Source organism: Monomorium pharaonis, chromosome 9 (assembly GCF_013373865.1).
Source record: "Monomorium pharaonis isolate MP-MQ-018 chromosome 9, ASM1337386v2, whole genome shotgun sequence".
Classification (NCBI taxonomy): domain Eukaryota; kingdom Metazoa; phylum Arthropoda; class Insecta; order Hymenoptera; family Formicidae; genus Monomorium; species Monomorium pharaonis.
Genome location: NC_050475.1, coordinates 13107298 through 13133260, shown reverse-complemented (window position 1 = coordinate 13133260; position 25963 = coordinate 13107298). Strand labels below are relative to the sequence as shown.

Genomic DNA, 25963 nt, shown 5'->3' with positions numbered 1-25963 from the left:
AATTAAAAAAATATATATTATTTTAGATGTAAATTTAAAAACCAATAAAATAATAATTAGCCTCTCCCAATAAAACAGTACATAAAATCCACGTTTCTACATGGATTCTACATAATAATAACGTAGCTCTTACGTATTATTTTATTGAGGTTATAGCTTTCTCATTATTGTGTAATAACCCAGACAACAAATTTACATCCATAGTACGTCTTTGACATCGTGCTAGTTATCCCGCGATTGTAACGAGTGTCTCATGGGATATCCATAAGATCGAAAATGCCTGCTTTTTTTACTGCAGTAAGCATCTTGTTGACCTCTTAAAGACGTTTTTAGGACGTCAACAAGATCGGCCTGCGGTAAGAAAATCGGACATTAACGATCCTATGGGCATCCCATGAGACAATCTTGTTACAATCGCAGGATAACTAGCATGATGTCCCAAGGATATACTATAGATGTAAATTTCATTGTCCTCTCGATGTCTTATGGAAATCTTGTTTAATTTCTGCACACAGAAGAAACGGTCACTTATCCAAGTGTGAACCATCGCCGACGTTGCTTGACTTTGAAGATCATACACATCCAAACGCTTAGTAATGATCCATGAATACTTCATGTTTATGCATTACATATTTCTTATAAATCATTTCAATAGATGTTGTAAGAAGGATAAAACATGTATAACTTATATTTTTATAAATAAATATAAAGTTTTTATAGTTTTTTACTAATTTTACATATGCGAAATAGTATGTGGAATATGAAAACTTATGAAAAGATCTGCGTTTGCTCTGTTTGTAAAAAATAAAATAAAATAATAAAAACTAGATGTCAGTTTTTAGTATTGTCAATATATTGTTTCAATAAGTGTAATATTGTCATAATTTTCACTTTCTTTATGTTCCTGAGAGCTCTTATGGATGTCCTCTAGAGAGTACGCTTTGCTCATCTATGCGCTGTTACGACGGAATATCTTTAAATTGTTTTACATTCATCTTGAGTAGGACGAGATCTTACTAATGGCTCCTATGGACATAGACCATAAGACGTTTTATCTTGCCAGGACAAAAATGGGATAATATCGAGATGATCCCGGAATCAATTTTACTGTATGGGGTGGTACTGTAACATTCAAGTCTTATAACTTGAAAACTAGTTAAGCAAAATATTTTTATAATATAACTGTCAAAAAATAAAGCTCTGGTTAATAACAACAATACCGTTGATTAATAATGGAATTATTACAAAGAAGAAATATTTTACATTGCCTTTTATCAATAATATTTCTGAGTTAGCCTCATCAATGGTGAACAAAAATCTTTCTACAGTAAGATTTAGAATTATTAATACATTAAATGTGTTTATAAAAGTTCAAAAGGATAAAACGGATCATATTTTCACCAATAATATAGTATATAAAATTGACTGCTTGGATTGCGAGGCCACATATGTAAGACAAACTAAAAAAAAACTTGCGACCAGAATTAAAGAGCATGTTAACAATTTAAAACTTGAGCCTTCTAGACACTCTGTAATCACCAAACATAGAATAGAAACGCGTCATAATTTCGATTGGGAAAGTGTCACAATTCTTGATTTTGATTTATTTAATTATTTATTACTACGCTAAGTGTTTAAATTTTTCATTACTTTAATTATGATTATTTCAAGTACAACCTACAAAACATAAAAATATACATTGTACATACATTTATGTATATTACATATTCCGGGTATATACTTTCGTGATGTAATATACATACAACGAATGTGAAATGTATGCGCAAATGAAACCGGGTTAATATACATAGAAGGTTCATAGCAGGGATGGAAAGTTACTTTTTAAAAGTAACTAGTTACCGTCACCGAGTAAAAAAAGTAATTACCCAATCAGCATGCAATATTTTATAAATGTTTTTTAAATATTTATTTTTGATTATTTTTACATTATTAACGTTTATTGTACAAATAATATTTATTTAATATTTATTAAACATTTATTTTATATTAATTATTTATTTTAAATAATGATTAAAAAAAATATTTATAAAACGTTTATTTAACGTTTATTTAATATTTAAAAATTATTATTTTATTATTAAAAATAATAGTTTAGAAAATTATTTATGTAACATTAATTTAATGTTTATTCAAAATTTATTTTAAATTTAAAAGAGTATTTAAAATAATATTTAAAAAATATTAATTTAATATTAATTTAATATTTATATTTTAATAATTAATTATTTAAAATAATGATTTAGAGTAAATATTTATATAATATTTAATTAATATTTATTTAATATTAATTTAACATTTTAATGAAACGTTTAAAATAATATTTACATAACATTTATTTAATATTTATGTAATATTTATTTAAATCTTTAAAAAAATATTAAAAAAATGTTTATTTAATATTTATGTTACAATAATTAATTATTTGTCATAATAATCTAGGACATATATTTATATAATATTTAATTAATATTTTTTAATATTAATTTAAGATTTTAATAAATTGTTTAAAATAATATTTATGTAATTTATGTAAAAAAACTTATTTTATGTTTTTGTAATGATTATTCCACATTTAAAAAGTTGTTTAGAATAATATTTAAAAAAATATTTAAATTATGGAAAACTTCACTAATTATGTAGCATAAATCAAGTGTAAAGAGGAAGTGAATCTATGTAATGAAAGAGTCACAAAAGCTTATAAATAAAACCTCTAAGGCACAGATTGAAACATTGGAACATAAAGAAAATGGAGATTAAGACAACATTGCACTTATTGAAACAATATGGCATATTAACAATACTTAAAAATTATAAGAAATGACATCTATTTTTTATTTTTTTACGAATAGAATAAAAATAGGTCTTTTCATATTTCATATACTATTTTTTGCATATGTGAAAATCAGTAAAAAATTGTAATACTTTATATTTAGATTTATTTATAAAAATATAAGTTAACTATACATGTTTCATCCTTCTGACAACATCTGTTGAAATAATCTATAACATGTATGCATTAACATAAGGTATTCATGGATCATCACGAAGCATTAGAATGCATACGATCTTCGAAGTCAAGCAACGTCGGGAGTGGTTGACACTTCGATAGGTGACCGTTTTTAACGGTCGCAGAAATTAACAGTTACTGTGGCTTGGCTGAAACATGTATAGTCTTCTCCCCTTTATAAAATTATCGTAGAAATTTATTAGATTGGTGAGGTTACGTTGAATTTATCAAAATTATTTAATAATGCAATCAATTTTTTGCTTTTGTTTTGAATATGTTTAGTAAATATTTAAAAAATCATTTACCAAATGTTAAAAAAACATTTTTAAAAATTTTAAAACAAATATTTATTAAATGTTAAAAATGTATTTGTCCAAACATTTAAAAAACGTTTTTCTAATTTAAAAAAGGGAACTTATCTCATTATTTTTAACGTTTTTGGAAATGTTTTTTAAAATGTTTTTTTAATATTATTGAAAACATTTTTTAAATATTGTTTTGCTAATTGGGTAGTTACCGTTACTCATCACTGATTCTTAAAAGTAATTAGTTACTGTTACCCTTACTTAAAAAGTAACGATTCATTACCCTTTCTGTTATTTTTTAACATTAACTCTTCGCATACACCGAGTGGTTATCCATAAATAAAAATTCAGCGCTCTGTATTTTTTAAGTACTGTAATAAATAGAAAAAAGTCAAAAACTGCAAAAACTAATTTTTTTAATTGCAAAACAATAATTTTTTAAAACATGAAATTTGTTAAATTTTAATATCAAATGTTCGTAAATACATTTTTTATAAATACAAATTTTATAAACTTTAAAGTTAATTTATAATTTTTTTGAGAATTTTTACATAAATATTTTTAAAAATATAGCTGTTTGAAAATTGCCATAGGTGGCAACTATCCGATGTGTATGCGAAGATTGAAAAAATAAATGTGTATACGAAGGGTTAAAAATAGAGATTAAATAAAAAATTTGTTTGTGAAATATTTTTTTATTTAAAATGTTAATAAAAGGAAAAAATTTATGTTAAATTTGTAAAACCAAAATTTTTTATTTTATTTTAATATAATTAAAATCCAAATAAGAAATTTTTAGTTTTTATTTTGGTTTCTAAAGTAAATAAGATCCATTTTGTAAAAAGGAGATGTTATCATTGAATTATTACTGCTTTTCTGCGATGCTGATTGGTTCTCTCATCGCGCTTACTTCGTATTGCGAGAGTAATTTGGATAATAACAGAGTTACCGACATTTTTTTGGGAACTTGGATTTTCGAATTGAAATAACAGAATGCAAAATCCTTTTACAGGATTAAAGTACGCACAAAAATAAAGGGGGCGATGTACGATTTGTTCTGATAAATAAAAAAAAATTGTTATTTATTAATCACCTAACAACAATATTTGCTTTATACAAAAAATCTATAGTTTATATGTATAAAATAATCACGTCGCCCTCTAGAAAAAATTCTCAGGAATAATATCGTGCAATTAGAAATAAAATTAGAAGCCTAGAAAAAATGATTTGCATTCCGCAAATTGGGAAATGAAAAAACAAAAATTTAGGTTAAATATACGTAAAAAGTCGACAAGTAGAGCAATATGAGAAAAGTTTTTTTTGTTCTTAATATAAAATTCAATTCATAGATTGATATTAATATGTGTACTTTAATTCTGGAAAAGAATTTTTAAATCTATATAAGAAATACATATAAAATATCATTAATGATGTGCATGAATGACTCTACATTATCGACCTCGATTAAATTTCAAAGGCACTCCAGGATCCCTGTAACGGCGGTTACACATAACAGTCGATAAAGTCACATAGTTCATGAATCGATAATGTAAGGACTCGTAAAACTAAAAAAATTAATACATAAATGATGATATTCCAACACAATTCAAACCAGTTTTTGTTCAATTTTTAAGTTCAATTTTTCTCCATATTTCATAAATTATTTAATAACTTTTTATCGCTTTTAAGAGGTCAAACTCTATAAAAAAAGACACTGTTTTGTTTATTTTTATTTGTAACCCTTATAAAAATATAATACTGGGCAGTATTAAATTAGACAGTAATTATTACTTATTTTAAGTATTAACAATAGTGATTTTAATACTTAAAATAAGTATTAATTACGGATCAATTTAATATTGCCTAATATTACATTTTTATAAGAAAAGGAGTTTCTCGGAGGTCACCATTTCAGCACCGATGACGAAATGAAGCAGGCTGTCCTAGAACAGCTTAGATGCAATGACAAACCCTTCTATGCCAAAGCTTTCCAAGTATCAGCTAAACGCTGGTATAAATACAGCATAAAAGTACAAATGCAGCATGGGAGTACGTCGAAAAACAAATGCAGCTTTCACTTTGTTTCCACCTGTTTGAATCCCTAAAGGAGTTCCTGATGACGAAGTAAAATGGGCTCTTCTAAAATGATTCAGATGTGATGGCAGATCTTTCCATGCTGGAGCTTTCCAGGCATTGATTGGGCGCTAGAATGGATGTGTGGGTGTAGCAGGGGGAGTGGTTCACTTGGACACAGTACAATTGGACACGGTGCAAATGGACACGGTGCAAATGGACACAAAATAATGTACACGTTTCAAATAGATACGGTTTATTTCGACACAGGAATTTTGAACACAGTAATTTTTGCCGTGTACAAGTTTGTGGTGTACAACTTTGCGGTGTACAAATTTTACGTGTCCAATTGCACGGCGTACATTTTTATCGTGTCCAAATTCCTGTGTCGAAATGAATCGTGTCCATTTGAAATGTGTACATTATTTTGTATCCATTTGCACCGTGTCCATTTGCACTGTCCAATTGTACTGTGTCCTCAAAAGTCCCGGTTTGACTTGAACGACCTAATATATATCACGTATATACGTTTATACACACATTAGATACCCAGTAAACATTAGAACATCCTATGTATGTCTTATGTATATACATATGGATATTTCATATTCTATGTATATATAAAGAATATGAAAAGTATATAAAACGCATATTATATATATGTGAAATAATTACATACATTTTTTAAGTAAAAGTTTTTGTAATTCTGTTTTTATCTTTCTCAATCCTTTTTATAGACTGACATATCGATCTTAGTCTAATATAATATATGAATGGCAAAATCTTACTTGTTTCCACGCTCTTGGGTGAGCTTCTTTTATTCACTACAAAGTGCACTTTGTTCACGAGAAAGCGCCATGTAGCGGGGAAAAGAATAATTTTCACATTCTCTGTATATACTGCGACTGTGCTCATGAGTGACGGGCGATTTCGCTTCTGTTCATGTCGTCATCTTACGTTGCCCGGATAACGGGACGACCGCAATTTCGTGTATTTTATTAAGATAGAAAAGGATGGGTGCCAGGTATAAGAGAACGTCTTTTGCAGAATGCGCAGTGCTTGCCTTCCGAATGGCAGCGCAAAACAAAAGGCGAGTAATTATATGCGACACGGATGTCGGCGGCTCTTATAACCGACTACTCAGCCCTGAAAATTTATAGAAAGGGAAGTTTGGTACGAGCGGGTGAAATCGACACGGCGAGAGAATTATTTAAAAAGTAGTACGATTTGAAACAAAAAGATTAACAATTGTATTTTAGAATTCAGTGGCTACTTTACGATTGGACGATTGAGCGGCGACTACAACCTGCGTACAAGGAGCGATGCTTGCTCCAATGTTTTAAATATCTCCAAGCGTATGTAAATCGTTGTCGGTCTTTGGCGGTTGTCAAGGACGGCCGGAACGTACAGTGTTCTACTGCCCACGTGGCACGCGCTAAGCTCGTGATCTCCCATTAACAAACTTATCCCGTGGGGAACATACGCTATAATTAATAATCGCTTGTAAGCAACGCGGCAATCAAAACGCGAACAAAAAAAACGATTCGGATTCACACGTTCAGGCGTGATCAGGCGAGACGGCGGAATTACGAGAGGCTAGAGATATTAACAACTCGAAAATCAGGCGAAAGAAGGATAGTACAAAACTCGCGGTCGATCCACAACTCGCTCGATCGCGAAATCGGCGACTTTACAAATTCCTGTGACACTCATTTCACTAACACCGCTCCTGGTTTGCCTCCTCGAAACCTTGAGATCTCGGCTCCTCCGTCCTCTCACAAAATGGCTCTGGATTGTTTGGAATCACACCATTAAGACTTCCATAACCAGAGGATCGATTGTTGATTTTTCGGGGGTCACGCTGCGATGTTCCCCACTTTGCCTAAGTAGGTCGGGCTTATTGGCGATTACTTGCGCTACATAATTATGAACAAAAGTCGACACAAACCCCATGTTAATCAAATGGGAAAAAGTATGTAGACTGCTGGAGGCACGTGTTAATATTGAGTTACAGCAGAGTAGTTTTGCAAGAATTTTTTTATAATTATTTGGAACCAATCTAGAGGACGTACTCATCAAAATTTGAAAATAGTCCAAATAAGAGTTATCCTATTACACATACATAATTTATATAAAGTTTGTCGTATACATACATAGTATACAAATTATATATGTGTAATGTAAATTTTTAGAAATGACATAATGTATGACTGTATAATGTACAGCAATGTATATAGATATTATGTGCAACAAAGTTTGTAACTAATTATGTATGTATTAAAAAATTGCTTGAATATATGTATGTTACAATGTACAGTAATGTATATACGAAGACAATCCCAAGAATAAGGTCTCTTATATTTTTAGATGTACAAACAACCGTTTATTTTCTATAATAGTTACATCATTTTAAAGATTGAAGAATGCTTTATTTTTCTATATAATTGCCATTTTGGTCGATGCATTTTGGTAGACACTGTGGGAGTTTTACAATGCCCATGTCATACCAGCTCGACGCCATGTCCTTCAGGAAGTGTTGAACCTCATCTTTCACCTTGTCGTCGGAGCAGAATGGCCGTCCAGACAAATGTTCCTTCAACTTAGGGAACAGGTGGTAGTCGCTCCGTGCCAAGTCAGGACTGTATGGTGGACTGTTGGTGTTCTAACTTTGATTGGAACGTTATCACCCATCCACTATACAGTCCGGACTTGGCACCGAGCGACTACCACCTGTTCCCTAAGTTGAATAAACATTTGTCTGGACAGCGGTTTTGCTCCGACGACGAGGTGAAAAATGAGGCTCAACGCTTCCCGAAAGACATGGCGTCGAGCTGGTATGACATGGGCATTGTAAAACTGCCATAGCGTCTACAAAAATGCATCGACCGAAATGGCGATTATGTAAAAAAATAAAGCATTCTACAACCTTTAAAATGATCTAACTATTATAGAAAATAAACGGTTGTTTGTATGTCTAAAAATATAGGAAACCTTACTTTCGGGATTGCCCTCGTACATATTACGTACAACAAAGTACATATTAGGTATATACATTTGACATACATTGTACTATATATTGTTACGTCCAGCCTTATAGAATTTAACTCTATTTATTTGGCAGGAAGAATATTTCAGGGAAAACAGGTAAGGCAGGGAAGGACGTAACAAAACGTAGAATTTCCATAGGCACACTAATTAAGAGAAGGTAGGATCGAACGCACTTTTTGTGACTGAAAAATGTGAGTCAGCGTGCCTGAAAGCTCGTTATAACTCGTTTTCGAGTCGTGCGTCCGTCGGTCCAAGTTTTGAGTCAACGAATCGAATCGCTTCAACCTGGGATCGGACCAAGTGCTATCTTTGTTCGAGAGGGCGAAGGGAGGTCGTTATTAATTAAAATAAATGATAAAATTTATGTAATAAAAAAAAAGAAATAACAAGTATTTATTCTAGATTTTCCCAAATGTTGTAAGAATATAAATGGGGCGCTGAAGTCGATGTTTAACATAATTTGTTACCTATGAGTTACAAAGATTAAGTTACATGAACGATTATTAAATAAATTTCGCAAGAGTTTACAAAGTTTTTAAAAATTCACAAAGGATTATTATTAAAGTTTTCAAATATGCAAGGGTTATAACATAGATTTCGATTGAGTTTACAAAGGTTTTAAAGTTTAACAAAGGGTTATTAATAAAGTTTTAAAAATACTCAAAGGATTATTATTAAAGTTATAAACATACATTTCGGTTGTGTAAAACTAATGGACAATTCTTTGCTTGTGAGTGACATTATGTCTTAAGTAATTCGGGGGGAAGGTGAGTCTCAATGTCTGATTATTAGTTTAGTCTATCTCTTCGAGAGTAGCGGAGAAAGAAATAGAGAAAGAATTCAGTCGGTACGAAAGGGTAGAAATATTCGAGGAGGAAAACAGGTATTGTGTCTGTAGGAGCGAGAGTCGAGATTATTGAGAACAGAACTTCTGTATCGACAGAATCAAAATTTAAAAAGAGACTATAGTATCTTTGAAATATAGGGCTGGTTTTGCTCGGAAATTGACAAATCAGACTCTAAAGAATTTTGTGAGTGTGGGTTAGAATAAAAATATTGTCGTCTGGGTGGAACAGGAATTTCTTCCAGAAATTCTATACTGGAATCAAAGTGTGCTGGAGAACTAATGAGTGAGTAACGTGGAGAAAGAGGGAGAGGTAAAGAAGGTGCAGACTCTCGAAAATCGAAATCCGAATCCGTGAATTGTAAACGATGTTCGGATTTCGGAACGGTAGGTTTGGAACTCCCGAACTGCAACGACCGGTCGGACTCTCGAATGCTAGGCTCGGAATCCGCGAACTGCAACGGCCAGTCGGACTCTCGAACGGTAGGCTCGGAATCCGCGATTTCCGCCGAAGGCGAAGTGGTCTTTGGACGCGATGTATGCTCGGTGTAGGTAGCATCCGGATAAGCCCAAACCCGCTTGATTGCCCGTCTCCAAGACCGCTTTAAATTCGACGGTAGAAGAAACAATTTTCCGGTTACGTCGGTAGAAGAAACAATTTTCTACTATAATTTTAATTTTTATATTAACCAACGGAAAGGCGAAATCCGGATAGAATTTATATTTGGAGATTTACTACTTGGTGGGGGTGATTAATCCTTGCACTTCCTGGATCTCGTAAAAGTCTGACAAGAGAACTGACAGAAGTGTCCCTCACCGATTTTAATGCTCTTTGGATATGTTGTAGAACATAAAATATTACACCCACATTTTTTTTAGCGACGTATCTCGACGTTTAGGGGTTGAAACCTCGAAAATAACGCATTTTTTCGTTTTTGGCAAATATTTTTAAAAATATAAGGTTTATGAAAAAATGTTCTATACAAAAGTCTTATGACATTTTATGCTCTTTACGATGGTTCATATTTTTAAAAAATTTCAAATTTTTTATTTATCCTTACCCGCACCTTCTTTTTTGCAACATTTTGAAAATTTTGTAACGACAAAAATTAAACAGCATTAAAAGCCAAATCCATTCATATATAATAACATATGGGTTCCAAATTATTGGCAAAACGAGATGATAATCTCGTGCTATAGGCGCCGCACTAGAAATAGTGTTGCGTTATTTCTTTAGTCGCGTCACATCTAATAACTACCTCTTCTGCGTATAATTTTATATTAGAACATAAAACGGATTAATCTTAACCCTTTAACGCTCAAATGCACAAGATTTTTTCGTAAACTTTGACGGCATGGACTTTGTATAAAACGGACAAACTTTTTATCAAATAGTACTTTTCTAGAGGGTTTTGAGTGTGCTCTTTCGAATGCCGCCGCAAAAAATTGAAAAAAATGTCAAGAACATCGAGTTTCGGAGCTTTTTTCAAAAAAAGCACGATTTTTTTTCAAGTAAAATTTTCTTTTAAGTAGATTTTTTTTATCGTAATGGGTTTGGATTAGGATCGAAACTGCATAAAGCGTACACTTTTTAGTTGTACTTGAAGACTATAAAACGCAAAAATTTTTTTTATATGGCATATCGAATATGGCCGCCTATATGTCAAAAATTTTGGAAATTTCTATTTTATACGATTTTTTCTATTCAAATAATTGTAATTCAATTTACTGATGCTCATTAATCATTTAGAATCGTTTGACCATATTAGTTTATACCTTAAAAAGTGAAATCCAATATGGCGCTTCCAATATGGTGGCTAGAATTGGCGGAAACATCGAAAAAAGTAGTATAATTCGTATATTTCCATGTACTAATGTAACTAGGGAGTACGAAAACAACTGTGTGCGAGTGTGTGTGTGTGTGTGTACATACATCCAATTCAGGAAATAATTATAAGTGAAAACTGATGATATCACTGACTTCTAAATTGTCCTTTGCCAATAACTTTCATGTCAGAGTTATCGATTTTTATCGCATGGAGGTAGACGATTATTGAGAATCTTTTTTTGTTTTTGGTATTTTATTTATTTTTTTATAATTTTTTATATTTTTAATTTTTTGTTAAAAAATTTTTTTTCTTTGTAATTAAATCTAATGACTACTCTCGAAATATGTCTTACAAAAATATAAATTACCTTGTGGAAACGGAAAGAGACAGCAGATCTCCTACTGTTCGTGCAGCCTGCTGGCGTGAGCATTTGGACTGGCATTGCTAGCTTGTCGTAGCTAAACATTGCGTGTGGTTATTAAGGATCTGTTGTTCCAACTTCTTGGTAAATTTACCTATCAGGTAAGTACCTAGATATTTACCTATTAGGTATTTACCTATCAGGTAAATATATGTTTGTTTTTATTTATTTAAGAAAAGAAATAAATGGTCTGTTCTTTCTAGCTGCACTGTTGCACTGGTGCAATAAGTTAGAATGAGAAAAAATATACTTGTCTTACTTTAACTTATTGCACCGGTGCAACAGTGCAGCTAGAAAGAACAGACCAAAAGATAGACACATGTTTACCTGGTAGATAAGTTTACCAAGAAGTTGGAACAACCAACTCTAAATGTTGGATGTAAAATATGGACAGCTAACGTTTTAGTTGAGGTACTTTATTTATTATATACCACGTATAGTCATGAAAAAATACGAAACCAAATTAGTTAGCTCAAAAAAATACTGTTCAACAAAAAAGTATAAAGTAAGAACAAATAAATTTTATAAACATTCCAACTTATATTTTTGTAAGACATGTTTCGAGAATAGTCATTAGATTCAATTACAAAGAAAAAAATTTTTTGTAAATAAAAAATAAAAATACAAAAAATTATAAACAAATTAATAAAATATAAAAAACAAAAAAAAGATTCTCAATAATCATCCACCTCCACGCGGTGAGAATCGGTGACTCTGACATGGAAGTTATTGGCAAAGGACGATTTAGAAGTCAGTAATGTCATTAGTTTTCACTTATAATTATTTCCTGAATTGGATGTATGTACACACATTCGCACACAGTAAACATAATTGCTTTTGTACTCTCCAGTTACATTAGTACGCGAAAATATACAAAAAACTACGAATTATATTACTTTTTTCGGTATTTCCGCCAATTCTAGCCATATTAAGACTGCCATACTGGATTTCACTTTTTAAGGTACAAACTAATATGATCAAACAATTTTAAATAATTAATGAGCATCAGTAAATTGAATTACAATTATTTGAATAGAAAAAATCGTATAAAATGAAAATTTCCAAAATTTCTGACATTTAAGCGGCCATATCCGATCCGTCATGTTAGAAGAAAATTTTTGCGCTGTATATTCTTCAAATACAACTAAAAAGTGCACGCTTTATGCAGTTCCGATCATAATCCAAACCCGTTATGATAAAGAAAATTTAATTAAAAAAAAGTTTTACACCAAAAAATCGTGCCTTTCTTGAAAAAAAGCTCAGAAACTCGATGTTTTTGACATTTTTCTCAATTTTTCGCGACGGCATTCGAAAGAGCTCAAAACCCCCTAGAAAAGTACTCCTTGATAAAAAGTTTGTCCGTTTTATATAGAGTCTACGTCGTCAAAGTTTACGAAAAAATCGTGTGTATTTGAGCGTTAAAGGGTTAATTACATAATACCCGAAGTATTACACAATATAAAGCATAAATGCATATATATAACAAAAGTAACATATATGCGTATGTGCGTACGTACATTTTCACTATTACAAATGCGAATATAGATTAATATAAAGCAAAATATACTTTTAATATTGAAAAATACAAATATAATATAACAATATCATATCAAGTGAAAAGTATAAAATATAAACTGCAATAACTATTTTCATAATAATGTTATTTACACTATATGCACATAGCACACTTTGAAAATAAAAATAATATGATATAATTTAAGTTAATAAGTTTGAAGTATTAATTTAAAAAATATGAAGAAAAAATAAAAGAAAGAATAAAGGAAAAGGGAAAAGAGGTTGGAATAATTGTTAGAAACATAATTTTATACAATAAAAATTTTTATTCGGCAAAAATAAAAGAATATCAATATTTGTTGTATGGGTAAGGAAAATTGCTAAAATCTTACCAGTGTTAATAATCTAGGAACACATCCTTTTTAAAGAAATCAATACAGAATTTGTTTATATATGTCTTCCATTTATGGCACATATGTATTACAAAGATGATATTCATGGAAAAAATGTATTATACAAAGCGATTTTCTACATCAAAAACAAGTTATTATGGTTTCGTCACAAAGATTGCATTTTACTTTAGAATTCTTTTTGAAACAAAAGTCTATGGTGTTTCAAATTCTAGCGGTATAGCCCGCAGGTATTCATCGTATGCATCCTCTACGTATCCACTTTTAGTCCACGCATATTTAAATATATTTTGAAACCTACGCGACGAGAATTGACGGTGTGTTAATGACTGTATTTTTAAAATATTATTTCTATTATGAAGATCTAAAGTCAGATCTAACAACATAGTAGTATCAGGAAAGTATTTAATAAAATTCTGTCATAATCGGAATCCGTATATGTCTAATGACTGTATTTCTCCCGTTGTACCGCCCGGAAGAGTTAGGAAAATAATATCTGTTGCCAAATCTGGTTTAGTTTCTGTAACTATGTTAGGACAATGTTCACTCCACGAATCTAACAACAATACTGATTGTGGCCCGACATTCGGAAAAAATATTTCTTTTAGCCAAAGTTTACATAATTTGATGTTAATTTGACTGACTTTCAAGCTGTACCAAAGATATTAGGCACGTTGAATAATGTTTCTTGTACTCACAGACCAAATGTTCCTATAATTTCTTTTAATACTATGAATAGAGGTGATAATAATCTACCATCAGCCGAAATAGTCGGTTGAATTGTATAGCTGTGCGTGGTTGCTGATATAGACTGTACTACAGACATTCTACGTTTTTAATACCTTTTTGAGCTAAAGTAAGACTAGAATGAAATTCTAACTGAAACCCACTCTGATCCGAATTATAAATATTTTTCACACCGTATCGATTAATATAATATTTTACATTTGTAATAAATGTATCGCATTTATTTTCTAAATCAGGTTTTGATAGTAGAGACCTTTTTGTAACAAATTTTGTTATTTTTCTAGACACAATATTATGTTTTTTTAATTTTTTGTAACCATCTCTCTGAAGCTTTGAATCCTGCCGCATTTTCTATTTCTTGTGCTTGAGAAGCCCATCGAGCGATGTCAATGTCATGAATGATGATTTTTCTTTCAAGTGCTTCAATAAAATGGTCTAATGTGTATTCAGAAATTTTTTTTAATTTTTCCAGCCTATTACCACCTTGAATGATTTGGTTTTTCCATCGTCGTAATTGTCGTATCAATGTAACTTTTTTAAATTTCTGTCTAACTCCTTGCAGCAATCTTGGTTTTGTCTTACCGCTTTTCCAGTATTCCACAGCTTGCCTTTTATTATCAGTTGATATTGTTTCTTCAACTGAATCGCAAATCACTTCTTCTGGAATATAGATTTTCTCTTCATCCGCCTCTAATAAATCCACTTTTTCTGCTTCTGGAACCTCAAATTCATCGTGAAAATTTAAAATTTCTTCCTCTTCAAATTGAAATTTCTCATTATTTTTTACTTCCAATAGCATATGTTTTTACATTCATTCGTCTTTCCTGCGAAGTTATCGGAGTATTCGGATAATCTATATCATTGAAGGTTATCATACGTAAAAATGTCACATGATATGGATTAAATTGAAGCATGCTGAAATATTAAATATATATCTCAATTATATAGGTACTTATAATTTTTTATACACGTAATGTCTTAAGTATTTCAATAAACGAAAGGTAAGAAAACCATTAATTCGACTATCATAAAATTTAAATTTAATTTTTTATATTATTATACAATTTCTTTTTTAATATGTAAAATATAATTTGTTCTTTGCGAAAATTATTTACTTTATCGAATATATATTTGCAGAATTTTTTAAAAGCAAAAATAAAACCAGGGGCACAATAACTGGTCGGAGCACAGTAATCGAGGCTTTTACCCTAATTGGTGTTTTAATTCCTGCTCCATTCGTTTCTGTTTTCCATATATTATTTGTTGTATTATATGTGTTTGCAAATCTCGCAATAAAATTCGCTGGAACTCTACGGATGGGAGCAGGGTGAGAGGACGTAGTGGCAATAATGCTCATGAGTAAGAATATAGATAGTTTTAATATTATTATCACACAGTGATCAGAGCAAGTCGATCTATCATAGAATTAAGGTTGATAGAGATGAGAATGCACACGTGATAAGTCTGAATGAAATCACAATGTCTTTCACTGGAAAATGAAAATGTTCTCACTCGCACGAGTCAGTTATATTAATTGAGCACCGGCTTGGTGATGCTGATGCCCTTGAGCCGTGTAGACCGCGTGGCACCGGCATGCGCAGCACGCGGTAAGTCTGAGTGGACGATGTTGATGCACTAGATATTCACGAATGTGTCTGGCAAATGAGCTGATCCTTGCGTTGAGTAAATGAGAGCGTTTGGAATGTCCACGAGATGAGAAGAACACAAGAAAAACTGTATGCACATTATTTCACGCGAACGATTCGCACGGTAGCCATAGAGAACTCTAGCCGAAAACGAACGTGAAGCAGCGCCGTCGCCTGCTGCGCCCATCGGGCATGCGCGAGCAGTGCTTGCACGGCGCTTCGCCAGCAAGGCTGTCCGAGTTCGATAGATGCTGCCATCTGGCCGGTCGCGAAATTATTACATAGTAAAATGATTCTCGAACAATATGCATATATAGTAATTTAACGTATTTTTATAATTTCAATAATATTAAAGTAAAGAAAGACGAAAGAGTAAAAAGTAATACAAATTAAAAACAGATACTTATATGTTTACAAAAGAACAATACTTTTGACAATACACTATCTAATATACTTATTTACATTACCAATTACGAGCTGGAAAGGCAGCTTCTCGTTATGTTTATATACATTTATACGGATGTACATTTTGCACACGACACGAATTATACATTTTGCACACGACACGGAAGAAATGCCGTAACCGGCAGAAATGGTGTTTCTCGGAGTCCAGCGCGGCGATCACCCACACACACGAAACGCCGTACGTGTGCTAGGCGCGCGGTGAAGTGAAAACGGGGAGAAGCAAAAAAGTGGGGATCGTGCCGGTGTTACATGCTTCACCAACGCCGCACGCTCAAGAAGGATAGAGTTATGTTGAGTAAGAAGACGTGATACCGATTCGCTGGTGTCCAACATCTGTTTCACTCGCATTCGATACTAATGACGTCTCTTGCTTGAGTGCGAATGAAACGGATATTGGACGCCGGCCAATCGGTATCACGTCTTCTCACTCATCATAATTCTTTCATTTTGCACATGACATTGCATGAATATTGCATGCGACACGAGCAAATAAATGTAGCATGCAGAATATCAATGTTAATATGTATGTGATAGTCAGAACTATTTTTCTTTGTACTATTTTTAACACTAATTAAACTGATTAATTTTTGTGCAAACGCCACCTCGGATATGATATTTTTTAAAATATATTTATGCTTGCAGAGGTCAAATCATCTCTATTCTAATTCTTATTTTAATTCTTGCAATACCGTACACATACGCATATATGTTACTTTTGTTATATATATATATATATATATATATATATATATATATATATATGCATTTATGCTTCATATCGTACAATCGGGTATTATGTAATTAAGATTAATCCGTTTTATGTTCAAATATAAAGTTATGCACAGAAGAGGCAATTATTGAGTGTAACGCGACTAATGAAATAACGCAACACTATTTCTAGCGCAGCGCCTATAGCACGAGATTATCATTTCGTTTTGCCAATAATTTGGAACCCATATGTTATTATATATGAATGGATTCGGCTTTTAATGCTTTTTAATTTTTGTCCTTACAAATTTTTAAAAATGTTGCAAAAAGGGGGGGTGGGAATGAGGGTGAATTAAAATTTTAAAATTTTTGAAAAATATGAATACATCATTGTAAAAAGTATAAAATGCCATAAAACTTTTGTGTTACGTTCAGCCTTAAAAGATTTAATTTGTTTCAAATGGTGGAGGGATACTTCGGAGGGACGCAGGTAAGGCAAGGAAGGACGTAACGAAACTTACACAATTCCCGTAGACACGCAAATTAAGAGAGGGTAGGTGCCTCAGGTCGAACGCACTTTTTGCAACGCAGAATATGGGTCAGCGTGCCCTTTATAACCCGTTTCAAGCCCGTTATAACCCTGTTTCTGGGTCATGCGCTCGTGCTCCAAGTTTTGAGTCAGTGAATTGAATCACTTTAACTCGGGACTGGACCTGGTGCAATCTTTGATCAGGGAGTGGAGATCTGGGGGTAGTCTTTGAAATTACATAACGAATGTAATTTCTTAAAACTATATGCAAAAAGTTTATTCTAACATAAGTACACTAAAAAAGCGCTGAAGTCGTGTAGTTTATAAGGATATTATTAATAGTGCTGGTTTAATTGTGGATAGGTTTGTAAGGACATAATAATAATATAATTTTAGTGCTGGCTAACATAATGGCAAAATAAGAATTGTAATACTGACAAATGAAAATTTTGAGATCGGGTTTCCTAATGACAGAATAATAATTTGAAAAGATCGGCTAACATAATTATAAAATAATAACTTTAAAAATCGGCTATTATAATGACAGAATGATAATTTGAAAGATCGGCTAACATAATTACAAATAATAATTTAGAAATAGACTATCATAATTACAATTTGGATATTGAATAATATTCCGATACATAAGTATATCTTTGAAATAACAATCAACAATTTCGGATAAAAGTTAATACCTATTACATAATTATTTCTTTAACTAAATTGGGGGGAGATGTGAGTTTAGGGTAATTCTTCTATGGTGGCGTATGAAGGGGGAAAGAAGTTGTAAAAGGAATCAGCGGGGATAGCAGAGGATCGTAATAATAGAGGATAAATACGAGGATTGGTTCCTTAGGAGCGAGTGCGGGTAAAATATCTAAAAGAACTTTCGGATCAGTCGCTTCCGGATTAATAGTGAGATTGTGGAAATGGTGGAGAAGGGGATCAACCTTCAGGGGGAATAGCTCTATTAATTCGCGAAATGAATTTTGGGTGCCGTTATAGTAGTAGTATCGCGAACGGGGAGGTAGAAGGGGGAATTCGGCCAAGAATTCGAGGGATGGTACGGGTGAAAATGGGGGTGGAACTTGTTCAGGTTCGGGGGAACTAATGGGAGAATAGTGAGTTGAAAGGAGGGGAGGTGGAGAAAGTGGTGATTCCTTAAGATCGCAATCCGAAACCGCAAATTGTTTCTCGGAATTTTGAATGCTGTGGTCAAAATTTTGATCGCTATTTTCGGGGTGTTGAACGCTAGCCTCGGAATCCGCGCACCGGAACGCCCGACCGGACTCTCGAGCGACAACCTCGGAATCCGCACACCAGAACGGCCGGTCGGACTCTCGAACGACAGGATTGAAATCCGAGATTCCCGCCAAAGGTGAAGAGCGCGATGTGTGTTCAATAGGATTTGGATAAGCGCGAGCCCGCCTGATTGCCCGTCTCCACGACTGCTTCAAGTTTGAGCGGTTACGGTGGAAAAAACTATCGTCCACTAATTTTTAAATTTTATATTACCCAGTGCAAAACGGTTTCCGGTAAAAATCTATGTCTGAGGACTTACTACTTGTCGGGGTGGATACTACTGGTCAGGTTGTCAGACTCGGAGTCGCTCCTGGAGGCTGAGTCACTCGAAGCCGGTCCAAGGTTGAGTCGGGGTGGAAGTCGACTCGTCAGGGCCTTTAGTCCCAGGGGTGTTGAGAGTTTTTCTTACTTAATCACTGGAGTTCACTTATGTCTCGACTGTCCACTAGCACCCGGACTCAACGAGATACAGACTTGCGCGCACTCGGTATAAAGAAAAAAGAAAGAAAAAGCTGCTCGCGGTCTTTGGGATCGCAATTTTATACTAAATTTCCCGAAGGGAAGGGTTGACGTGTAGGCGGTGTCATTCTTGGATTGGTAGGCTCTTCCAAAACCACCAAATTTGGAGCTCGTTTATTGGAAACTTGCAAAATTATTATTTCGTAGAGATCAACTATTGGTCCATCTCTTCTCGTCTCCGCCCGATTTATTTTGGGTTTTGTATATAGGAGAGGGGTTTTAATAATTTTCGCTCCTCTTATCTATAGGTCACTCAACAAACAAGCAAAAAAAAGGCTCTTTATGTCTTCCTGTGGATTATTTGGTGAGAAACATACTTTTAATTATTAATTGAGCGCGGACAGCATTTTTGCTTTGAATAATAAATGAATAAAGGGAAGACTTTAATTTCATTGAGTTTCAGTATTTCCTTTTCCTTTTGCTAGCGTCGGATATAACCGATCCAGGGCATTGTTAAAGTATGGTTCAGTAATAAAGATAGTTATTATTTATTTTTATATTCTAAGTATACATTGCCCCAGACTTCTCAAAAGAATTAAATCATATCTAACGGTCGCTCTCAAAATAGTTTACAGATGGAGAACTATGCATTTATTTGATGACTATTTCCTTCGGTTTATGTATTTATTATTCCTAAAAAAAGAAAAATGAAATTTTAAGTTGTCGCTATATCTCACGAACTTGTGCAAACATCTTTTGGTCTCGGCGACCGTTAGAATACGATTCCTCTTACTTAATTATTTTCCTTGCAAGGACAACGAGAAGAAAAAACGTTAAGTCCATCAAACGTAACATTTGTATAGAACATTTTTTCATAAACCTTATATTTTCAAAGATATTTGCCAAAAACGAAAAAATGCGTTATTTTCGAGGGGTAGTTTCAACCCCTAAACGTCGACTCGTCGAGATACGCCGTTAAAAAAAATATGGGTCTAATATTTTGTTGTGTTCTACAACATATCCAAAGCGCATTAAAATCGGTAAGGGACACTTCTGTCAGTTCCGTTGTGAGTCACAGCGGTGGAAGCTCGTTGGCTTTTGGAGTCAGTACAAAGGTTGATTACATCAAGATTGAGCCAGTGTGGTAGAAATTCAGGCTTGCAATCGGCGAGGTTGAGAGTTCACCAGACTTTACTTGGAACTAAGTCTCAACTAAGCACTTGACACGACCATCTGGTGCTTCCACACGTGGAGACGTTGCGCGAACTTGGTTTATTTTACGATGTAAAATGAGGAAAAAGGCCTCTTGTGCTTCTCGGGTCATGGTTTTTATACAAAGTCTCCCGCGAGAGATGATCGGTATGTAGACGGACGAGGATGTTTCTTGTCCTTCGGATTGGTGGTTCTTCTCAGCGCTAACAAATTTTAAACTCGTTGATGGGAAGTTGTTTCCTTTAGACGATCAACTATTGGTTCGTCGTTCGCTCGAATTATTTTTAGTTTTGTGTATAGTAGAATGGAGTTAGAATTTTGGAATTTTTTATCTAAGATACGGGAAGGAGAGGAAAAGAAATAAAATTGTTTGTAGAGAGTCGCGTTTATAGCCGTTACCCAAGGACGGCTCGAGGGTTTTTACCTTAGGTGATAAAATTTAATATCTCTAAATGTTTTCTGTTTAATTGGTTTAATTTTATTGATTTTTAGTATTTCCTTTTTTTCGGTTTTGAATGTAGCTATTTATTCTGAAAAGATCTTGGGCATTGCTTGAGCACGGAGAAATTGTGGTTTCTGTCGCGTTCGATAAAAAGGTGTTTGTTTTTGTCCGTACTCAACACTATCCTAGATTCTAAGAGCAGTTTTGTCTGATAGTTTTCTTGAACATACTTTAAGATTTTGGAGCCTTGTTTGCTAGTTGAATTTTTCAGTTTATGAGTTTCTCTTTGAGATAGAATGCCGATCCGTCGTTATATCCCACGAACATGACCGTGACAATAGAGCGATTTCTAAATAATTTTCATAGTTATTGATGCCTGTTAGGTCAAGATTCTTCTTATTTAATTATCTCTTCTAAGGGTCAGCGAATAGGGAGAAATCGTGAAGTTCGCCAGACGTAACATATACATATAAAATAAAATACATCAATGAATATATTGCGATGTTACATCTATATCATGTATATGAAATATATAAACGTTCCATATGCAGGATATTATTTTCATATCATGGAAAAAAATAGATATTTATATAACATCTAATGTTATATAGGAAGGTTTAAACTTTAATTAAATCCATATTAAAAGTCTTTAGTACTTCAGGTTCCCTAGCAACGTTGTTTCTAAAGCACACTTTTTACTTTAATTTTCTGAAAAACCTGACGTAATACAGAAATTTTGCATCCAAATTTGAATTCAGCGATCAGAAATTTACGAGAAATGACACAGCTTTTCTATGTTCCACGTTTAATGTCGATCTGTGTTATTATAAAATATGAAACAATGGTAATTATGCAGTTATACGGCGCCACCTCCGATTTCAATGTTTTTTACATATGTTATCAAGGTCATCATCCTGAGTAATGTTGTCAAGATTTTAGACGGCGCTCGACATTTATTAAAAAGTTATTAATACGGAAATTTTCACAAATTATTTGTAATGGTAATTCTTCCGAACCATCTCCAAATGGGCTGAAATTTTTTGTAGTGGCTTCTTATGGTTAAAAAGTAATGTAAATAACAATTTTTAGTCAGAGAAGTCCAAAAAAAAAATTATAAACAAAAAAGATTTTAAAATGTACCATTGTTTTCTGATTAATATGGAATGAAATTTGTGAAAAGCCGTGAAGTTATATGATATAGAGAACGCGTATAGGGGCCTCGCCTCTCCCGTGCACCTCTTCTTCGTAATTTTCCTTAACTCTAACCCACCAATTTTGTATCACTATTTGGTTAATGCAAAGACATTTAAAACGAACAGCGTGGATCTTATTTGATGTGGAAAGTCGCAAAACCCATGTAGTACTGTACAAACGTGGACGTCGTTTACTTTACGTTTCATAAATATGATGTCAGTTTTACGTAAAGAAAACGACGTCCACGCTTGTACAGCACCACATGGGTTTGCGACTTTTCACATAACAAACAAGATAAACGCTGTTCGTTTCTAATGTTTTCGCATTAACCAAATAGCGACATAAAATTGGAGTTAAAGTTAGAAAAATTTACGAGATGAGGGTGCAAGGGGAAGGGTTCAGCCCCTCCTCCGCCCACGCGTTCTGTATACCCCATAATTGGATTGTTTATATATACGCACCGTACTTTTGCGCATTTCTACGCAGGGCGACGAAATATATGTACAAGTAAGATATTACAAGAAGTAAATAAAAACGGTGAATGATCTTCGAGCTCCCCTCTTCCACCCCACGCGCGCGCGCGTGCGTGCGTGCGTGCGTATATGTGTGTGTGCTCCAGGCCCATTTCAACGTCACAATTACAAATAATTCGTGAAAACTTTCCGTGTTAACAACTTTTTAATAGATGCCGAGCGCGGCCTAAAACCTTCACAACATTACTCAGGATGGATGACCTTGATAACATATGTGAAGGACATTGAAATCGGAGGTGGCTCCGTATAACTACATAATTATCGAAACAATGTTATAAAAATTGTTATACCATTTTATAAAAAACATTTTTTAATTCAAATTTATGTTTTCAAATTTTTATTTTTAGTTTTTTTGATAAGAAATACTGTTCAAGATAATATGCCAGTGTTCTGATAATTTTTCTTTATGACATAATAGAGAAATATTGCTTTTTAGGAACGTATTTTTTTGTAACTTTTTTTACATACAAATAAATTTTAATTTTTAAGAGAATTAATAAATTAAATGTATGTAAAAAAATTTAAACAATAAAATTTAATTTATTAACTTTGTCTTAAAAGTTAACTTACTTTTAACTTAATGTATTTCTTTTTTGTTTTTTATAACTAATTTTTAAAACGCAAAATTTTAATGTTTAAAATTTAATTTAATATTTAAAGTTAAAAGTTAATAACTTTTAATTTTATTATTTGACTTTTTATTTTCTTAAATTGGTTACTCAATTTTGGAAATAATAAATAAATACGAAGAAAGTCATTAATTTTTAAAATATAGGAATTTAAAACACTTATTTATATCAGTTCGATGCAGCTTTTAAAGATATGTAAAATATATTGTTACTTTTTTTTTATTATATAAAACAAGCATGCATAAAAATATTTTAACAATTGGATGATTTTAGGACAAGAGTGCCGATATTAAATCTCACGGAATTACCACCAACGACTTCGACGCAGGGTAAAACATACATTTATAGAACCAGAAATCCGCGGAGGGATTCTATGGAACCGACGATGTCAACATCTTTGCCATCACGAGAAAACAACATTGGACGTGCTATAACAAAAAGAAGGGGTGCTGTTAAACATAACAAAGTGCACATTGTACGGGGCCACAAACTTGTAGCCAAGTTTTTTCGACAACCGACATTCTGTGCATTCTGTAAAGACTTCTTATGGTAATATTTTAGATATATATTTTGTACACCTTTTATTAATATAATTTAATTTTTATTTTTGCAAGAAGAAAAATTGTTATTATAATTATTTAATTAATGTTTCAACTTGATTGAATTTCTTCAGTTGGAATATTTAAGGAGAGAAGAGGATTATGAACCACCATTTCGTTTTATTTAAATAATTTGGTATATATTTATATGACATAAGGTCAATGCCTTTATTTCTATTTATTTAAGACAAATAATAACAAAAAATAAAAGTTTCAATTATTCTTTTCATGTAATAATTAGCGAAAAAATTAGTCACTTATCACGTTATGAATTGCCTTAAATACAGAAGTATTATTTTAAAGATTTTTATTATCATATTATATTATTAGATTGTTATTATAAAATAATTATTAATTAAACGTAACGCATAAAATGTACGTATTTTTACTTTGCAGAGATTATATACCTATTTACTAGTATCCCTATTTCTACTTACAAAAATATTACCCTAATTATAGTAACTTATTTAATTTTGATTTATAAATATAATAATTTAAAAATAAAGTATACAACTTAAATATAAAAAGAATGTATTTACATTTTGTATTGAAATAACAAGTCGAAAAGTGGACTTGCAGTCAAACGCAATGCTACTCACCTATTACCTTCAAAAGAGAGCAGAAAAGTAACATAATAAGTAGTAGAAAAAGCTAAATATGATCAGTTTGTATTTTGTTAAAAATATTAAACATTTGGAAGGAACGATAGATTTCACTTATAAGGTAACCTTGCAAATCCGATAATTTTGATTTTAATAAAACTTGGCATAAATGTAGTGGGGGTAAATACATGAATTTAGAAATTTTTTGTTATGGCCCAAAGAGGAAGTAAATTGGAACAACCCTTCAAAGGTTCCCCTACAGCATGAAATATTGCTGCAACGTTGCAGAAATATTGCAATAGTGCATAATATAACCAATATTGCAGAAATATTGTAGCAATATTACAAATATAATATTCCCTAGCAAATGTTGCACAATATTGCAGCAATATTACAAATGTAATATTTCTTAGCAGATGTTGTGCAATATTGTAGCAATATTACAAATGTAATATTTCCTAACAGATATTGCACAATATTGTGGCTATATTATATTGCAACCGTGCAAAATTTATTTCCGTATAATCCGTATTTCTTAATTTAGAACTAACAATAAGTAATATTTTACATAGTTTTAAGGGACAAATAAAAAAATAGAGCAGGATATTTTTATTTTAAATTTTTATGTAAGATTAGAGCTAAAAGATACATAGATGTGCAACAAATTCTGTAATCACGACAGCGTTGCGTCCCATACTAGATTGAGTGAAGCAAGTCCAGAAGATGTTCACTCTGACTTATATATATAATACATTAATTAAACATGTGTGAACCATACATGCATGTGTAATTCTAGCATATAAATTGATCAGGATGGGCATTTTCTGGACTTGCTTCATTTTAATGCTTACTTAAATCTAGAATAGAACGATATTCGATATCCGTTGGTGTATGTTAATTTAATTAATTACTTTTTTAATTAATAATTTTTTTAATTGTTGTGCCGTAACGGTATGACAATAAATTCATTTTCCGTTTTTCGTATAATACACATCTTACATATTATTTGATTAATTTAACCACCTGCAACATTTCCTTCATATTGCGCATTAACGTTTCAGAAATATTACAGCAATCTTACAAGAAATATTGCAGCAATATTGCTGAAATATTACAGAAATCTTACGGGGAATATTGCAGAAATATTGCAGACATATTGCACAATATTGTTTTGGAGCGGACATAGGAATATTGCTGCAATATTGCAGCAATATTTTCTGCAATATTCCAATCTTGCAAAATAATATTTCTGCAACGTTGCAGCAATATTTCATGCTGTAGGGGTTGGGACATTTTTACCATGTCTCGATATATCTCGTAAACTAAATAAAAAACTATCAAAAAATGTTTTATGCAAAAGTTTTGCAGTATAGATACTTCTATTTAACTATGCTATTCATTAAAAGTGTTTTTGAGAAAAAAA

The 25963-nt window shown here is 32.3% G+C and overlaps 1 protein-coding gene across 1 annotated transcript in view; it reads left to right on the top strand.

Annotated features, from left to right (window-relative positions):
* The window catches only part of LOC118647205 (protein kinase C theta type-like), an 87255-nt gene extending 63363 nt beyond the window's left edge, over positions 1-23892 (top strand). Inside the window, exon 3 of the mRNA XM_036291620.1 lies at positions 23613-23892. Within this exon, the coding sequence (XP_036147513.1) occupies positions 23613-23892 (280 nt within the window). The remainder of the gene's footprint in view (positions 1-23612) is intronic.
* The last annotated feature ends 2071 nt before the right edge of the window (positions 23893-25963 follow it).